This window comes from Colobus angolensis, unplaced genomic scaffold, assembly GCF_000951035.1.
Source record: "Colobus angolensis palliatus isolate OR3802 unplaced genomic scaffold, Cang.pa_1.0 Scaffold68, whole genome shotgun sequence".
NCBI lineage: Eukaryota > Metazoa > Chordata > Mammalia > Primates > Cercopithecidae > Colobus > Colobus angolensis.
Window position 1 is genome coordinate 1,421,586 of NW_012120487.1, and position 15,313 is coordinate 1,436,898.

Sequence of the window (15,313 nt, forward strand, 5' to 3'; positions counted from 1 at the left end):
CTATGACCATCTTTCAGGCGAGGAAACTAAGATCTAGAGATGTTAAATAACTTGTCTAAGATCACACAGTTTTAAAGAAATAGAAGTAGGGTTTGAATGCAGAATGAGCCAAAGTTGCCTGGCTCCAAGTTTTTGCTCTTAAATCATCATTATACCTGCTGTTCGTGTAGTCTATGATCCAATTAATCAATGTAGTTTTAAATATATGGGCCAATATATGATCACAACATTATGGAAGTGACCTGGCCAAAGAAACATGGATCCAGACTATTGTCTCTCTCATTTTATGCACTCTGCCTCTTTTCATGCTATCTAAAATAATGCTATCATTTCCAAAAGGCTGACACACTCTTGGTGCATACCAAGCTGGTTGCAGTCCATTAAACTCCCCAGGACTTTGACACGGGAACTGCTGGAAATCAAGACTTGACTGTTGTCCCTTATTTTGATAACAAAGTCCTTGACCTCAAAGTCAGGGTTATAGCAGTTTAGAGGTTTGCCTGTTGGTTCTTAAGCAGTGGGAGACCGAAAGGGAAAGGTGCCAAGAATGCTCAGAGGAACAGAAGAGCTGCACAAAACACTTTATTTGTGTTCCTATGGGCAAAACGAACCCAGGGGAGAGGCTGTATATACAACATGACATTTGTAGCCAATCAACATATGGCTCTTTGTTATTATTTCTGAAAACCAGCATGCAAAGGAGAACAAGTTTTGCTTTTGATTTTTGTAGCAAACTTCAATAATCTCCAACCCAAACAAACAAACAAAAAATGCTTTAGTGGAGCTTTGTGCTAAGGGCTTTTCCTCCCTGGAGCCTCCCTGCCTCTCCCTGTCTTCTAATCCTCATTTCCGGGAGGTCATTTTAATTAGCAGGCTGTCATGGTGATTCAGCCTGCTGTTTCCACAGACAGGAAGGGAGCAGACTCCCCTGGACCCATTCATCATACAAAGACACTTTACTCTTCACAAAAAATGCACAATATTTAGTTTACCACACCTTGGGAATTGCTACTACCATTTTATTTTATCATTCCTCCCTGCCTCAGGGTGCATCCTTGTGTCTTTTGCATCTTCCTTGCCTGGCAATCACTTTCCTCATTGCAGATTAGCAATGCCCACATCTTCAGGGGCCAGGCTTAATCTCTGTCTCCTGGGATCTAGAGACTTTAACCATAATAAACCTTTTAAAATGAAGGACCAGTGCATTTTGTCTTTGGAGCTAAAATTTTAATTAAACTACCCAGGAAATAGGGAAATAGCTCTCAGCACAGTTTTCTAAATCTGCATGCTGGGGTTTGAGGGAATCAGGAAGCATGCAGCTTAGGTACAGTGACCATATATTTAAGTCCACTGTGATTTCAAAAATTCTGTCCCATTGTTCCCTAGGATGCATTTGCCCTTGGGCTGCATGTGTTGTTGCTGTTGTTTTGGATCAGAAAATACAAACACTGCATTTCTAAAGCTGTAAACAATCAAGCCCATTTAAAAGGTAACCATCTGCAGTAACTACAAAACTTAAAAATATAAAGTGGCTTTGAAATAACTGACCTGATATGTGTCAAGTATCTTAAAAGGGATGTGTAGGTTTTCCCCATCTTGGAAGATCTCTATGTTGTAGAAAACAGCATCTGTGCTCACCTGGTTCCAGTCTCCTATTTTGTTCCTGAGCTTTTTGAGCTGAAGGCTTACAATTGATTTTCCATTGGAAAAAGGGAAAATCAATGATGAAGTTTCTCATTGCATCCCTTCCCTTTCACTAGCCTATGCATTAATCCACAAATCCTTGGAAGCTAGAGAAGAGTGATTAATTTCATTCCCCAGCAGAAAATGCACGTTCCTGTCCCCATAAGACCTCCCAGGACTCCATGTCTTTAAAAAGGGGTTGAAGGGTCTTTGTGGTTCACTGAGCTCTTCTTGTCCCCTTTGCCGTTGGGGTAGTTGCTGGCTGGGCCCCGCAGGAGTGGGTGCTTGTAAGGAGGGGATTTTTCTTTCCTGCAAAGGGGGAGATAACAGAAAGAGAGAAGACAGCACATGTACACACTGTGATGAAATCATTTGTGTGCATGCCTATCTTCCCCATTGGACTGTAACTTCCCAGGAACAGTAACCTAGTCTTCTTCCCACAGACACTAAAGGTGACAAAGACGAGCAGGCATTGATACTGTCTTCAAGTTGCTTATAGCTTAGGAGAGGAGACAATTGCATAAAATACTTACACAAAACAATAACTATAATATGTGTCAGGAAGTGGTTAGTGTCATAAATATGAGAATCTCTTGAACTAGTTTGAATTCAAATTGAAGAAGAGGATTTGGAACCCATCAAGCTCTGACCTTGGCGCACCCATTTTTCTTTACTGTTGATGAGTCATGAATAAGGTAAAGACAGAATAGGTGGCACCACATAAAGGGACACCTTGCCCTAACATATCCTCCTTCCTTAAAGGAAGCCTCACTGCCTGAAAATCCACATTCATCGAAGAGCCTTGATAACAGAACAAGGCTGCCAGAATAGGTGAGATACAGCTAGACATCAGTACCCATTAACACCCTGGAGCACATGCATGGGGTGTAACTTATGGGCAATGTGATCTTGAAGCAGTTCCTTACCTTCTCTGGACCTCTATTTCTTTATTTCTAAAATAGGAGAAAAATTCATGTCCTTCCTGCCTCATAGGCCCTGGTAAACGGAGGTTGAGGAAGAGCTTTGTAAATTACAAGGTGCTATTCATCTGTCATTGAAGGATGTTGTTCTTAACACCCAAACAGAGCACAGGACGTAAGTATATTTTTATGGGGAAAAAGAGGAGGCAGGCCCAGGTTTGGTCATAGTTGGGGCAGCCATGGGGGGATGGTGGCAAGGGGACAAGTTGTGCAGAGGCTAGAGAGGACTGTGAATGTGCAGAAGGACTTAGGAAGGGTGAGCTAGGAAGGCAAAAAGCCATCAACCAAAGATGGGGACACAGAGAGTGCAAGGAGCCACTGGAAGGCAAAACATCCCATACCTTTAGGCCTCTGCAGAGGCTGTTCTCTTCCCTACCTCTAAAGAGGTAGAGGAAGAGCCCCACTTCCTTTGGGAAGACAAATTCCCAAAAAATAAGCTTCCCCCATCCCTAGGCCTTTGTAGCACTTTGTACATCTCATCGTTCCTCCGCCTGCCATTTTCTAGGTGGTTCTTTGTTCATCTCTCTCTCTTATGAGATGATAAGTTTGATGTGTATGCTTTTTCTCTATAATTCCTGAGCCAAGTGCAGGTCTGGTACGGGGTAAGTGCTTGAGGAATATTTGATGACTAGAAATGAACTTTCAGTCTTATCTTCACCATATCATTTACTCTAAACATTCTGGCCTTGTCATTGCTGTTGTGGGAAGTCAGGGACCCTGAACAGAGGGACCAGCTGAAGCCATGGCAGAAGAAAATAAATTGTGAAGATTTCATGGACATTTATTAGTTCCCCAAATTAATACTTTTATAATTTCTTACGCCTGTCTTTACTGCAATCTCTGACCATAAATTGTGAAGATTTCATGGACATTTATCACTTCTCCGATCAATATTCTTGTGATTTCCTATGCCTGTCTTTACTTTAATCTCTTAATCCCATCATCTTCGTAAGCTGAGGATGTATGTTGCCTCAGGACCCTGTGATGATTGCGTTAACTGCACAAATTGTTTAGGCCCCAGATATCAGGGGAACCCACCCCTAATAATTCAATGTGAGTCCTTTTCTGCTTTCCCTAAGTGTCAGCCAGTCTGAGAAATAAAGGGAAAGAGTACAAAAGAGAGAAATATTAAAGCTGGGTGTCTGAGGGAGACATCACGTCGGCAGGTTCCGTGATGCCCCCCAAGCTGCAAAGCCAACAAGTTTTTATTAGTGATTTTCAAAAGGGGAGAGAGTGTATGAATAGGGTGTGGGTCACAGAAATCACATGCTTCACAAGGTAATAAAATATCACAAGGCAAATGGAGGCAGAGCGAGATTACAGGACCGGGGCAAAATTAAAATTGCTAATGAAGTTTCGGGCACGCATTGTCATTGATAACATCTTATCAGGAGACAGGGTTTGAGAGCAGACAATCAGTCTGATCAAAATTTATTAGGTGAGAATTTCCTCATCCTAATAGGCCTGGGAGTGCTACTGGGAGACCAGGGCTTATTTCATCCCTTATCTACAACCATAAAAGACAGACATTCTCAGAGTGGTCATTTTAGAGACCTACCCCTAGGAATGCATTGTCTTTCTCAGGGATGTTCCTTGCTGAGAAAAAGAATTCAGCAATATTTCTCCTATTTGCTTTTGAAAGAAGAGAAATATGGCTCTGTTCCACCCAGCTCTCAGGCAGCCAGACTTAATGGTTATCTCCCTTGTTCCCTGAACATCACTGTTATCCTGTTCTTTCTTCAAGGTGCCCAGATTTCATATTGTTTAAACAATTTGTGTGGTTAACGCAATCATTACAGGGTCCTGAGGTGACATACATCCTCAGCTTATGAAGATGACGGGATTAAGAGATTAAAGTAAAGACAGGCATAGGAAATCACAAGAATATTGATTGGGGAAGTTATAAATGTCCATGAAATCTTCACAATTTATGGTCAGAGATTGCAGTAAAGACAGGCATACGAAATTATAAAAGCATTGATTTGGGGAACTAATAAATGTCCATGAAATGTTCACAATTTATGTTCTTCTGCCATGGTTTCAGCTGGTCCCTCCATTCAGGGTCCCTGACTTCCTACAACACGTTGCCTTGGAATATGTCTTGTTAGGTCCTGCTTCTGGCTGTTCTCTACTCTATTCCCCAACATGGAATACTCTCTCTCCCCTTTCTATTTCATCAGTCAAAATTCCACATGTCTGTTAAAGCCAAGTTCAAGTGCCACTTCCTCTCTGAAGCTTTCTTGGGACATGCCTGCCTGCTACAAAATACTTGCCAGATTTTGTAGGAGAGGAACTTCTGCTTGGGTCTAACTTTTCTTTAGTGTGAAGGGGTCAAAGTGGATAATTCTAGGGGCTTTCTCAGTTCTACCACAGCTCAGTAACACTCATGAATTATTTAGAATTTAATCTATGCTAGGCCCTGCACCATGCACTAAGGATACAGAAGTAAGTAAGACTGAGGACACTGAAGCTAGCAGAGAAGCCAGACATGCATAGAAGCCATGACGATACACCACAGGACACACCATGCTAGAGGTATGTACAAAACACAGTTAGGAGCTCAGCAGAGAGGAAGCAGCTCTGTCTCAGGTGGAGAACACAGACAAGGAAACAGAAGGTGTGATATTTGAACTGAGTTTTGAATGATAATTAGGAGCTCACCATCTACAAGCAGAAAGGGAGCTCATTCCAGCAAGAGGAAAAAGGATGTACAGAGACATGAAGGCAAGAAAACAGCTAATTTGTTTGGGCTGAAGCATAAGGCACAAGGTGATAGAAATCAGGTGGGATAGACAGGGTGCTCACGGGGGTGGAGGGGTGGTAGAAAGTAGGAAATGAAGTTTAAAATGTAGGCCAAGGTCTTGAATAGCAAGAAGAGTTGAAACATTACCCTAAAAGTAATGCGGAGCCATGGAAGGTTTTTGAGAGAAGGCATAATCTGATACATAGTTGAGTACTTATACACTTTTCAGTATTGTTTGTTATCTTTACCTTTGTACTTGCCTTTATCCTCCACAAATCTGAGCTCACAATGGGCAGGGACTATGTATAATCCTCTAGCAGTTGGCACAAGGACTGGCACATAGTGGGCTCCAGTGTGTTGAGGAGCTGATAAGCCCCCTTACACACACATACAGCCATCATAACCTCTGCCTGGAGCCAGCCCCCTCAGCCTGTGAATGAGCCTGAGTCCACCTCTTGCTCAGAGGCCACACTCATGTTCTGTTTACCTACAGAAGCACACCTGCCCCGTTCCTTCTTCCTGTCTGATTTTATCCTCTTTGCTGGAGCATTTTGGGCTTACGACTGTACCACTGTGTGCTAAACAAAATGTGGGGCCTCAGCTTTGGTCATCAATGCCATGCCCCCGAGCCTGAGCTCTTGTGTCCATATTGCTGCCCCTCCTGAGGGACCCTATCTGAAGGGTGGCCCAGTATCCAATGATGCTGGCAGGCTTCCACCAGCATGTGAGCAGAAAGTGACATATTGTAATTATCCATGGAGATGGGAGAAAACAAAGATTAATGTTGAGTCAAAACATGTAATTTTCCTTTGAAGCCAGAACTGCTCTTTCACTTAAGCTATTTGATGCTTGGGTGGAAAATAATACAAAAAAGGGGAAGTATTTAAAACCCAAATTAGAGCTCAGAGTCTTGTACCCTCCTGGGAATTCGTTTTTAAAGGATTACTGACCAATCTAGAGCTAAGTGGTACTTACAGTTTGATGAGGCAGAGGTGTGTGCATAGGGAGGAGGTTATTAAATGTTTTCTTAATTTAAGGGTGGGTGCATTTAGCTCAAGTCCTCAAAACTCTGAACTCATGAGGAAGGAGCTCTCTAGAACTTTTCTGAAGAGGGCTCGAAAGCTCAAGGCAAGGAAGTGCCATGAACAGTTAAACTCTGGGCCCTGAGATCTCCCCTGTGTCCTTTAGATCTGTGTCAGGGTTCCATCCTCTCCCATCTCCAGGAACTCTTCACTGGTAGACACTGAACACACTGCACTGCAGGGTGAGGGCCTGTGCTCCAGTCCCGGCTCTGACCACATGACTTTGACCAGCTCCTTCTGCTCCCTAAGTCCCCATGTTCTCATCTGTATCATAAAGAGAGACTAGAGGATCACTAAGGTCTCCCTGAGTGTCAGCACCATTTCATTGGTATATGACAATGCACCATGCAAGAAAAAAATGATTAAGGATGAAGATAATTGTATTTAGGCAGAGGACCTGAAAGAGACAATCCCCAAATTAACTTGTAAATGAGATTCTAAGAATTCTTTTGAGTTTCATAAAGCTTTAAATGTTTAAGAACTTTAAACAATCAAGAATGACTTCTAAGAATGAACTGAACACCTTCCTCTAGAGGTGAACTCCTCAGAGGTAGGGGTCATGCTTTAATCAGCCAATCATTCCAGCACTTCTTTCCTGTCAGGGGCCTGGTATAAAGTGTTGCTTTTCCTGAGTGAATGAATGAATGTATACGTGCATGTACACACAATGCAGGACAGGCAATTCAGGGGCACAAGAAATAGACGTGATTCTCCTGCAAGAGTTTCTAATATGCCATGCATGATGGGGGCGGGGGCACAAAGACCGCAGATGATTTAGAAACAATCTGAGACAGGGTATCAGAATATCTTGTCATGAAGACGCTATGACATGGGGCTCAGAGATGTATGACTCATAGCATTGTGGAACATAGGCCCTGAGACATCACCCAACCAAACAAGTCAAAGGACTTGCCCTAGGTCTTGATGAGCTGGTTGAAAATCTGGGACTGGAGGACATGAAAACATTTGTTGAGCATCTACCAGCTGCTGGGCACTGTGCTAAGCTTGTATCATTCTACAAAACCATATTTAGATGTCATTGTTATTAGCCCCATTCATAGGTAAGCAGAGAAAAGCTTCAAGAGGCCAAGAAACTTGCCTAAGATCCTATAACTCACATGAGTCCGAGACAGAATTTGAATCCATGCTGACGAACTTCTACTTGAGGTGAACCTTAGCTAGACTTCAATTTGGCTTTCAAATAATAAAAGCCTAGGATCAAACCCTGGCTCTCCCAAAAACTCTTTGTCCTCGGGCATCTCACATCTTCTCATCATCTTTCTGACTCTCCTTTTCCTTATTTGTAAGATGGGGAATAGAATGTCTATGAGGAATAAATAATACAATGTACACAAAGTACTCTGTACAATAAGTAACAGTGATTTATATTGTTTTTATTAATAACAGGGTAGGGAGGAAGGTGCATCAGTGAAAAGGCCCTGAGGCATCCACATACATGAGCAAGGTCATGGCAAAAGTCAGTGGAAAGAATGGTCTGGCAGGAGCCAGGAGTTGGGCATTGTCATGTCCTTCAAGTAGGATGGACCACTGAGGGAGTGGGAGGTGAGTCTAAGAGGTGGGGCAGGGCCAGTACATTCCAGATGCCATGTGATGTCACTGTCCTTATGCTAGCTGGGTTCACAGCCAGTGGTCATGGAAGTGCCCAGTGCTTCAGGCTCTGGCCAAGTCCTCAGACAGGATGGAGGCTCACCTCCTGACCTTCTCTCCTCAATGGCCCTGCAAGTTGGCCCCAGAAGAGGACCCAAGGTAGAACTTCTCAAGAGTGTGTCCTCTCCAGCCCAAACCTTTACATCTTGAGGGAAGGAGACTATCATGTACTGACAGCACTGTGCTGGGTGCTTTAACACATATCTCATAATAATCATGTATGTGAGGACTGCTGTCCTCACTTTATAGACGAGGAAACTGAAAGATCAGAGAAATTCATATAGGAACCTCAGAGGATGAGGTATCAGGAGAGGTAGTGCATAGAAACACCCAAATTAATTTAGAACGATGACTGAACCCAGCTCTCCAGCAAGCCCCATCCCTGTGGATTCCCAAGTTAGAACCAGGAATGTGACCTTGCCCTCACTGTCTGACCTCTTAATGATACTTTCTTTATGCTCAGGAAATATGCTCTTATGCCCCATAAAATCTCTGTGGCAGGGCCAGGATTATCTTTCCTGCTGCACAGATGGGATGCTGAGTGTCAGCAAGAGGCTAGGGGAAGTTGCCCCTGACTACAGCCAGTGGAGCAGAACTCAAGCCCAAACCTCTCTGCTCTGCCACTTACCGCAGTCTCGGCATGGGAATTGCCACCTTTTCAACCATGGGATTCAGCCGATAATAGTCCAAAAAGGTTCGTGCCACATTCCGCCCCAGCTTCATATCTGCAGGTGTGTGCGTTAAGGAGCAACTTTGAAAAGAGATTGAGACAGAGTGAAAAGAGGACTACTAATAAAAATAATAGCAGTAATAAAAACAGTTACACCACTCATTGTTCTAAGCTTTTTGTATGTGCTCTCTTTTTTGATCCTTGAAAAACCTTAAATGATAATCACTATTATTATCCTAATTTTATAGATAAGAAAACTGAGATGCATCGCAGTGAAGTAATTTGCCTAAGGTCACAAAACTGGGAAAAGAAGGAGCCAGGATATGAGTCTAGGCAGTCTTACCCCAAAGCCTGTGCTCATAGCTTTCAGGGTACAGCCCTTTGGAAATCACTGGGCTGCTATGGTCTAGCCTCAGGTGGCTCAGGATGGAGCCAGGTGAGCAAAAACCCCAAGGGCAAGAGACATTTGTTGTATATAGACCAGTGCCTGCTTGACCCTTAGGGCTCAGTCATCCACTTTAGTAACCTCAGGTACAATGGTAAAACCCTGTGACCCTAAATCGTGTTCCCACTGCACCTTGAAATTCTTCCAACAATGAATCTTTCTGGTAACGATTTGTGATTGTAAAAGCACAAACTTCTTGGGGAAGGGTCAATTGACCATTAACACCTTAATATGAATGAGTACAACAATCATTATTCAACAACAGAATATCTTCTCTGTGCATTATAGCTCACATCTCTGGGCTTCATACATGTTATTTCCTCCGCTGAAGTTCCTCCCTACCCGCTCCTGCCTTCTCCTCAGCTAATTCATACCCCTTACTTCTCTAATGAGGTGATATCTCTTTATTAGAGCCCTCCAGGATATTCTTCTCTCTTCCCAGAACTGTGATTGGTGCCCTTGTCCCACATTTTCATGACTCCTGAGCTGGCTTCATTCAAAGCACTTATCACTTATCTCACAGCATGGGAATTATGTATTTACTCAGCTTAATCCTTAGCCATTCCTTCTACCTCATCTCTTAGCTCTGAACATCCAAGCTGTCACTAACCCTTCTCCAAGACACCTCCCATCTCTTGAATGTTTTCACTTCTTTCCACCCCCCTAGAATAGGCCAGCATCATCTTTCTCCTAGATTGCTGTCATCCTGTCCTAACTAGTTTCCCTGCCACAGAATTGCCCCCCTCTGGTCCATTTTCTACAGTGCAGCCAGGGGGATTCTGCAATGCAGCTCTGAGTATGTCACTCAGCTGAGTAAAACCCTTCAGTGGTTCTCAGTTGCCTTCAAAGTCCAAATCTCTGAGCATGATTTACAGTACTGTTCATAGTCAGATCCCTGATTATTTTCTCAACATTATGCTTGCTACCTCCCACCTACTCCCCTTGCCCTTCACATTCCAGAAACACTGAGCTTCTTCTGCCTCCAGGCCTGTGCCCCATACATGCCATCTTTCCAGACCACTCTTCCTCCCTTCACATGCCTTCCAGGGCCCACTCCTTCTCAGCTTCAATAACTCAATTCAGTTGTCACTCTACTGGATAAGTCTTCCTTGGCTGCCCTTGCTGGGACAGGAGTCTCTCCTAGGTTTTCCCACAACCTCTTCTTCCTAGCCTGCACCAACCAGAGCACTAATCATACTGTATTTTACCTGTCTCTTCTTTTCAGTAGCCCCTTTTAGTGGGCAAGCTCTATGAGGCAGAGGTCATATCTGTCTTATTCATCACTTAAATACCCATGTACTCATCTGACAATAAGTATGAAATATATATTTGTTGAATTAACAAATCATAGCTGGCTGGGTGCGGTGGCTCATGCCTGTAATCTCAGCACTTTGGGAGGCTGAAGTGGGTGGATCACCTGAGGTAACCTGACCAACATGGCGAAACCCCATCTCTACTAAATACAAAATTAGCTGGGTGTGGTGGCGCATGCCTGTAATCCCAGCTACTGGGGAGGCTGAGGCAGGAGACTTGCTTGACCTAAGAGGCGGAGGTTGCAGTGAGCCAAGATCGCACCATTGCACTCCAGCCTGGGCAACAAGAGTGAAACTCCATCTCCAAAAACAATAAAACCAAACAAATAAATAAATAAATAACAGCTAATACTCATATAATGTTTAATATGTGCTAGGCAATCTTTTTTTAAATATACTTTAAGTTCTGGGATACGCATGCAGAACGTGCAAGTTTGTTACATAGGTATACACGTGCCACGGTGGTTTGCTGCGCCCATCAACCCATCATCTACATTAGCTATTTCTCCTAATGCTACCCTTCCCCAGCCCCCAACCCCCTGTCTGGCCCCCGTGTGTGTTGTTCTCCTCCCTGTGTCCATGTGTTCTCATTGTTCAACTCCCACTTGTGAGCGAGAACATGTGGTGTTTGCTTTTCCGTCTCTGTGTTAGTTTGCTGAGAATGATGGTTCCAGTTTCATCCATGTCCCTGCAAAGGACATTAACTCATTCTTTTTTATGGCTGCATAATATTCCATGGTGTATATGTGCCACATTTTCTTTATCCAGTCTATCATTGATGGGCATTTGGGTTGGTTCCAAGTCTTTTCTATTGTGAATAGTACTACAATAAACATACATGTGCATGTGTCTTTATAGTAGAATGATTTATAGTCCTTTGGATATATACCCAGTAATACAATTGCTGGATCAAATGGTATTTCTAGTTCTAGATCCTTGAGGAATTGCCCCACTGTCTTCCATAATGGTTGTAATTTACACTCCCACCAACAGTGTAAAAGTGCTCCTATTTCTTCACATCCTCTCCATCATCTGTTGTTTCCTGACTTTTTAATTACCGCCATTCTAACTGGCGTGAGATGGCATCTCATTGTGGTTTCGATTTGTGTTTCTCTAATGACCAGTGATGATGAGCTTTTTTTCATATGTTTGTTGGCCGCGTAAATTTCTTCTTTTGACAAGTGTCTGTTCATATCCTTTGCTCACTTTTTGATGGGGTTGTTTGTTTTGTTTTCTTGTAAATTTGTTTAAGTTCCTTGTAGATTCTGGATATTAGCCCTTTGTCAGATGGAGAGATAGCAAAAATGTTCTTCCATTCTGTAGGTTGTCTGTTCACTCTGATGATAGTTTCTTTTGCTCTGCAGAAGCTCTTTAGTTTAATTAGATTCCATTTGTCAATTTTGGCTTTTGTTGCCATTGCTTTTGGTGTTTCAGTCATGAAGTCTTTGGTGCTGCGCAATCTTCTAAGTGCCTTATGTATATTGACTCATTCAATTCTCACAATAACCCAATGAATTAGGTATATTATTCCCACTTTTCAGAGAAGATAAGTGATTTCCCAAAATGTTGGGCACCTAATGAAGAGCTGGGATTGAAAATGAGTACCCTGGCTGCATGTGTTTATCTTCCTTCTCAGACTACCTCTCCAGCACCTGCACCATTCCATATTCACTTCTGTGTCTCTCTTGCCTAACACATGGTAGGGTACCCTCCACCTACTGAGAAACAAGACTCACATCCTTGACTCAGGTGAGGGGGGCATGCAGGGTAATATGTAGAGGAGGAGGAACCTGAGGTTGGTCCTAGGGGATCAGTGGAGAAGGACCATTCTTGGCTGGTCTATAAAGGCAGGACAACTGAAGGAGCATTTCGGGGAGAAAACACAGAGTGAGCAACAGTGCAGAAATGATTTACCATGCATCCATCTATCCATCCATCCATCCAACAAGCATATTTGGAAGCCTCCAGTGTGTCAGGGCTTGTGTAAGAGGAGTGTTTGGTGGGAGGGGTCTTGGTAGGTCACAGTGAAAAGGACAAAGTGGAGTGGGAAGAAAATATGCAGTTGCTTGCATTTGCAGGACTGTCGGGCAGTTGCCACAGGCCTTCCTTCAGTGCTGTCTGGGGCTGGGCCAGGTCTTCTGGGCCATTACTCCATCCAGGACCATGGAGATAGACAAGTGTTTGAGAAATAGGCAAGTGAGTTCTCAGTGAGTTCTTCTTCTTCAAGAAGTCCCCAAGCTGGGGTTGGACATGGCCTAGAACATGAAACCTAGCGTTTACAGAGCACCTACTATGTGCCAGGCACTGCACTGGCTGCTTTGCCTAAAAGTGCATTTTAATTTTCAAAACAATCCAGTAATGAAGGCTATTTTATCTCTTTCTTGCTATGGGAGGTTAAGGAATTTGTCCAAGGCCACATAACTGGTAATGGCACTGTCAGGACTCAAACCCAGGCAGGTTTGACTCCAGAACCATGAGCTTTCCACTATCCTGGCCCATTTCCTGATTTGAAGGCACCTTTTCTGTCAAAGCCTGAGTCATCCCAGGCCAGTGCCTGATGGAGAAGGAAAAACACCAGACAAGCTGTTTATGACAGTGAAATGTACTGCAGGCTTGCTGGGCTCTGGGGCTGCCACCTGCTTTCTTCCTCTGGATGTGACTGACCTTCTCTGTCCTCTTGTTTAAAAAGTTCACAAGCTGGCATTGGGCGTGACCTCTCTGAGCAGCAGACTCTGGAGGCCATCTCACCTAGCTTTCACCCGGCCAGTCTCCAGCTGGCTGGAGGAAACCAAATCGTGGGTGTGTGCACCAGCAGTAAGAGCTACAGGGCACAGAGGAAAGCAGAGGTTCCTGTGGATTGAGCTAAAAGATTGCAGCAAACGTTTTTGAGGCAGATGTATTTAATCCAAATCCTGGCTCTGCCACATGCTGTGTATGGCAGATTGTATTTTCCAAAGATGCCTACAACAGTATCTCCAGTCTCCCGTGTTATTATAGTACATGACCTTGCCACTCCTTCCTCTGAGTAGTATACCCTTCCCTTGAATTTGAATGGGCTTGGTACTTGTTTGTAAACAAAAAAATGGCAGAAGTGAGAGAAGTGAAATAGTGGGATTTCTGAGGCAAGGCCAGGAAAGGTGAAGTAACTTGTCCTTGCTCGCTGAAATTCTCAAGCTGGGGTCCTGAGCCTCCATGTGAGCAGTCTGACTGCCCTGAGACCCTGAGACTATAGAAAGAGAAAGGAGAGAGATTCCTAGCCAGCCTACAGCTCCTCCAGCACTCTACTGTTCCATCTCCAGCCATTGTCTGACTGCAACACACCACTCTGTAAGCTAGAACCAACCAGCTGAGGCCTCCTCAAATTTCTGACCCACAAAGAACATAGGAAAATAGCTATTGTTTTAAGCCGCTAAGTTTTGGGGAGATTTTCTAATGTAGAACTAGAGAACTAGAACACTGTGTGACCTTGCATGAGCCATTTCATTTTCCTGAGTTGCAGTTTCCTGCTCACAGTGTTGTTGGGATGAAGAGTGTGACTGCACCTAGTTGATGAATAACATGGGGGTTGGATGAATGAATGAATGAATGAGGAAGAGAGAAACCTGATCCCTTTCTCACCAACCAATACTGAGAGCCAGACTTAAAGCAACTGTAGGAAGTAGCTTTGTAAATCAATCCTCTTCAACTCTGCTAGGGAAAGGAGAAGGGCTGTTCCAGCAAAACGTGCCACTGTAAGGTATTGATCATTTTGGACAGGATCTGTTTAGAAGCCAGTGTTTTAAAGATGGGCATTGTCTGGGACAACTCTCTTTCCCTTCCCCCTCTAACCCTATTACATATTCCCTAACCCTGAAAGTCTCACTCTAGATTATTTACTGCAATGGCCCTGTTTGAGTCAAGAAATAGGACATGGGCAGGAGAAGAGGAGGGATTGATTGAACATTTTCAATTAAAACAAGCTGTCTTTGAACAAAGATTTAAAATCCAGGCAAGAGAGGCAATAATTCTCTTGGCTGGAATGCTTTCCACTGTATTGTAGAATTAAGAGATAAAAAATTGGGGGTGAAAACTCCCAACTATTCATTATAAACAAAAATCTCAAGATGGTCTGTAAGTTAAAAATCTCATCATTGTCTGGTTCCTATGTAGGTCATTGATCTGTTTCTCAAAAATGGCAGGGTATAGCCAGCCACATGGGGAAGATGGAATCAAGACACTTAAAGCAATAAACCAGGAGAATTCAGCTGGGATTGTCCAAAACTTGGACTGATTCTGTGACTTTCATACAGAGCTCTTTTGAAAAAAAGGGCAGGTGTAAGTATCCCCAGCCTCCTATTTAATGGGGTCCTTCAACAGGTAATGAAGGTTTGAACATTTACTGTTCATTCTCATTCATTCACTCATTCCTTCACACATCCATTCAAATGTTTGTTGGGCTCCTCCCATGTATATACTGCTATGAAGAGGACAGGAATTGGGGTTAAAGGAAAATTAGACAAATACACTTTATGGCCTAGAGAAGGAAACTGACATGTTCCAGTTAACTATATTACCTGAGAGGCTGTTGCACTGTCATCTTCAGAAAAGCAGGAACTATTTTTTTTTAAGTTTACTCCAAAATGCATACAGTGTAGTTACTATCACCGATCCTCACCAAAGCCCTGCAAAGTCAAAGTACAATTCTACATATATTTCACAGATGAGGACACTGAAAACAAGAGAGTTTGCA

General features: G+C 43.4%; 1 protein-coding gene across 2 annotated transcripts in view; it reads right to left on the minus strand.

The window, feature by feature from the left end:
• Window positions 1–570: 570 nt before the first annotated feature.
• The window catches only part of AGBL4 (ATP/GTP binding protein-like 4), a 1,493,990-nt gene continuing 1,479,247 nt past the window's right edge, over window positions 571–15,313 (minus strand). Inside the window, exons 12-14 of one of the 2 annotated variants that reach the window (XM_011926237.1) lie at window positions 8,785–8,881; window positions 2,610–2,636; window positions 571–1,992 (exon numbers count right to left, since the gene is read on the minus strand). In XM_011926237.1, the coding sequence (XP_011781627.1) occupies window positions 1,872–1,992; window positions 2,610–2,636; window positions 8,785–8,881 (245 nt within the window). In that variant the 3' untranslated portion in view covers window positions 571–1,871. The remainder of the gene's footprint in view (window positions 1,993–2,609; window positions 2,637–8,784; window positions 8,882–15,313) is intronic. The other variant, XM_011926236.1, reaches the window with a different exon arrangement.